We start from the raw sequence: 3280 nt of genomic DNA on the forward strand, positions 1-3280 counted from the left end.
GCAGTAAAGTAGCGTAAGTACTTCCCTCAGTTTTTGAGATCCAAGGTATCAATCCAGTAGGAGATCACGCACGAGTCCCTCGCACCTACACAAACAAATAAGAACCTCGCAACCAACGCGATAAAGGGGTTGTTAATCCCTCAACGGTCACTTACGAGAGTGAGATCTGATAGATATGATAAGATAATATTTTTGGTATTTTTATGATAAAGAGAAATAAAGATGCAAAGTAAAATAAAAGGCAAAAGAAATAACTAAGTGGTGGAAGATTAATATGATGGAAAATAGACCCGGGGGCCATAGGTTTCACTAGTGGCTTCTCTCAAGAGCATAAGTATTACGGTGGGTGAACAAATTACTGTTGAGCAATTGATAAAATTGAGCATAGTTATGAGAATATCTAGGTATGATCATGTATATAGGCATCACGTCCGTGACAAGTAGACCGACTCCTGCCTGCATCTACTACTATTACTCCACACATCGACCGCTATCCAGCATGCATCTAGAGTATTAAGTTCATAAGAACAGAGTAACGCTTTAAGCAAGATGACATGATGTAGAGGGATAAACTCATGCAATATGATATAAACCCCATCTTGTTATCCTCGATGGCAACAATACAATACGTGCCTTGCTGCCCCCGCTGTCACTAGGAAAGGACACCGCAAGATTAAACCCAAAGCTAAGTACTTCTCCCATTGCAAGAAAGATCAATCTAGTAGGCCAAACCAAACTAATAATTGGAAGAGACTTGCAAAGATAACCAATCATACATAAAAGAATTCAGAGGAGATTCAAATATTGTTCATAGATAAACTTGATCATAAACCCACAATTCATCAGTCTCAACAAACACACCGCAAAAGAAGATTACATCGAATAGATCTCCGTGAGAATCATGGAGAACTTTGTATTGAGATCCAAAGAGAGAGAAGAAGCCATCTAGCTAATAACTATGGACCCAAAGGTCTGAGGTAAACTACTCACACATCATCGGGGAGGCTATGGTGTTGATGTAGAAGCCCTCCGTGATCAATGCCCCCTCCGGCGGAGCACCGGAAAAGGCCCCAAGATGGGATCTCACGGGTACAGAAGGTTGAGGCGGTGGAATTAGGTTTTTGGCTCCGTATCTGATAGTTTGGGGGTACGTAGGTATATATAGGAGGAAGAAGTACATCAGTGGAGCAATGTGGGCCCCATGAGGGTGGAGGGCGCGCCCAGGGGGTAGGCGTGCCCCCTGCCTCGTGCTCTCCTGGTTGATTTCTTGACGTGGACTCCAAGTCCTCTGGATCACGTTTGTTCCAAAAATCACGTTCCCGAAGGTTTCATTCCGTTTGGACTCCGTTTGATATTCTTTTTTCTGCGAAACACTGAAATAGGCAAAAAAACAGCAATTTGGGCTGGGCCTCTGGTTAATAGGTTAGTCCCAAAAATAATATAGAAGTCTATAATAAAGCCCATTAAACATCCAAAACAGAATATAATATAGCATGGAACAATAAAAAATTATAGATACGTTGGAGACGTATCAGCGCTGCACTTGCTGGGCCTCGGTCTCGTCCATGGGGAGAACCCTGTTTTCCAGGAACTCCGAGATGGGCAGGGCCCACGATGGTGCCGTTACCACGGCGAAGGCGGCCACCATGGCGGGTTCCGGGGCGGCAGCCCCCGAGCCGGGGTCGGCAGCCCCCGGGTTAGGGAGGGCGGCGGCCGGGTTGGGAACAACGGCGGCTGGGTCGGCGGCTGCAGCCCCCGGGCCGGGTTCAGCAGCCCCCGAGCTAGGTTTGGCAGTCCCCGGGCTGGGATCGGCAGTCCCCGGGCTGGGTTGAGGTGCGGCCGGGTTGTCCGGGACGTAGATGGACTCGGAGGCCGGAGACGGCTTGACGGACGGCTTGTGCAGGTGCTCGAGGGAGACGCCAGATGGGATGGACTGCCGGGACAAGGCGATCTTGGCGAGCGTGTTGGCGGCCTCATTTTCCGTGCGTGGGATGTGGAGGAACTCGCAGCCCACGAAGAACCCGAACATATTCTGGACGAGGAAACGGTAGCTCACCATGTTGGGGTCTCGGGCGTCCCACTCGCCGGAACACTGCTGTACCACCAAATCCGAGTCACCGTAGCACAGGATGCGTCGGATGCCGAGTTCCTTGGCGAGCCGGAGGCCGTGCACAAGGGTTTCGTACTCGGCGACGTTGTTGGAGGCGGTGAAGTGGATCTAGAGCGCATACCGAAGCCGGTCGCCCTTTGGGGAGGACAGCACGATGCCGGCTCCCAGGTGTAACGCCCCGAGACCGACGCTTCAGAAGACTTCCTTATATTTCGTGATCACCGCGTGCTTCTTTTGGTGCTTGCTCTTTTATTTTGCATTGCATCATGTCATCATGCCATCATGTCATTAATCTTTGCATCAAAACTCAACTAAATAAATTGCATGGATCTTCGATCCATTTAAATCGAGGGAATTCACATGGTGATTTCTCTTTATAACATATCCTCCTAATATTTATGGAGCTATTATAAATATTCCATTAGTTTGGAATTAACCTTAACACACGTGCAAAATTAATCCTATGCCTTTTCTGCCTTGAGTCGATCTCTCTAACCTTGCCAATAATTCTTTTCCCATTTATCGAAGCTCTTCCTAAATTCCCAACATTTTGGACTCCTCAATACCTTGAACTCTTTCAAATCATTTGAATTTAAATCAAATGAGTTTGAGTTTAAATATTTCAATCATGGCCTTTTCTATTTTCTCGGAACAAGCACTTTGTTGTGAGTCCGGGAAAATAATCCCCATGCCCAAATTCTTGTCCACTCTTTCCTTTTCTCTCCTTTTCTCTCCTTTTCTTTCTTTGCTTTTTCTGTTTTTAGAAGAGTTTTGAAGAAGACTGGGAGTGGAGAGCCCAGCAGCCTCCCTCTTCACTGGGCCGGCCTCTAGGCCCAGCAGCCCCCTCGCTAACCTAGCCCGATCCCCATCTCTCCCTTCGTTCTCCTCTTGCGCCGCCACTTCCTCCTCTCGATCTCTCCCTCATCTCCCCTGCAGCGCCGCCAGCCTCCCCTGTCTCATCCTCCCGATCCCCTCACCCTCTTCCTCTCATCCTCTCCCTTGCACCGCCACCCAGAGAGAGGAGAGGAGCGAAACCCCCTGTCGCCGAGCGCTCGAGGAGAGGAGTTCCTCGAGCACCGGCCGCCCGCAGCAGCCTCCTCCCCTCGCGACCTCCCCGTCCACATCCGCTGCTGCTGCCTCCCGTCGTCATCTTCAAGCTCGTCGCACAGC

General features: G+C 49.4%; 1 protein-coding gene across 1 annotated transcript; it reads right to left on the reverse strand.

The window, feature by feature from the left end:
• Nucleotides 1-1531: 1531 nt before the first annotated feature.
• On the reverse strand, nucleotides 1532-2059 carry LOC109777737 (uncharacterized). Its single transcript, XM_020336299.1, has one exon. It carries the CDS (start codon nucleotides 2057-2059, stop codon nucleotides 1532-1534), a length of 528 nt encoding a protein of 175 aa, XP_020191888.1.
• Between the last annotated feature and the right edge of the window lie 1221 nt (nucleotides 2060-3280).

Source organism: Aegilops tauschii, chromosome 2, assembly GCF_002575655.3.
Source record: "Aegilops tauschii subsp. strangulata cultivar AL8/78 chromosome 2, Aet v6.0, whole genome shotgun sequence".
Lineage (NCBI taxonomy): Eukaryota > Viridiplantae > Streptophyta > Magnoliopsida > Poales > Poaceae > Aegilops > Aegilops tauschii.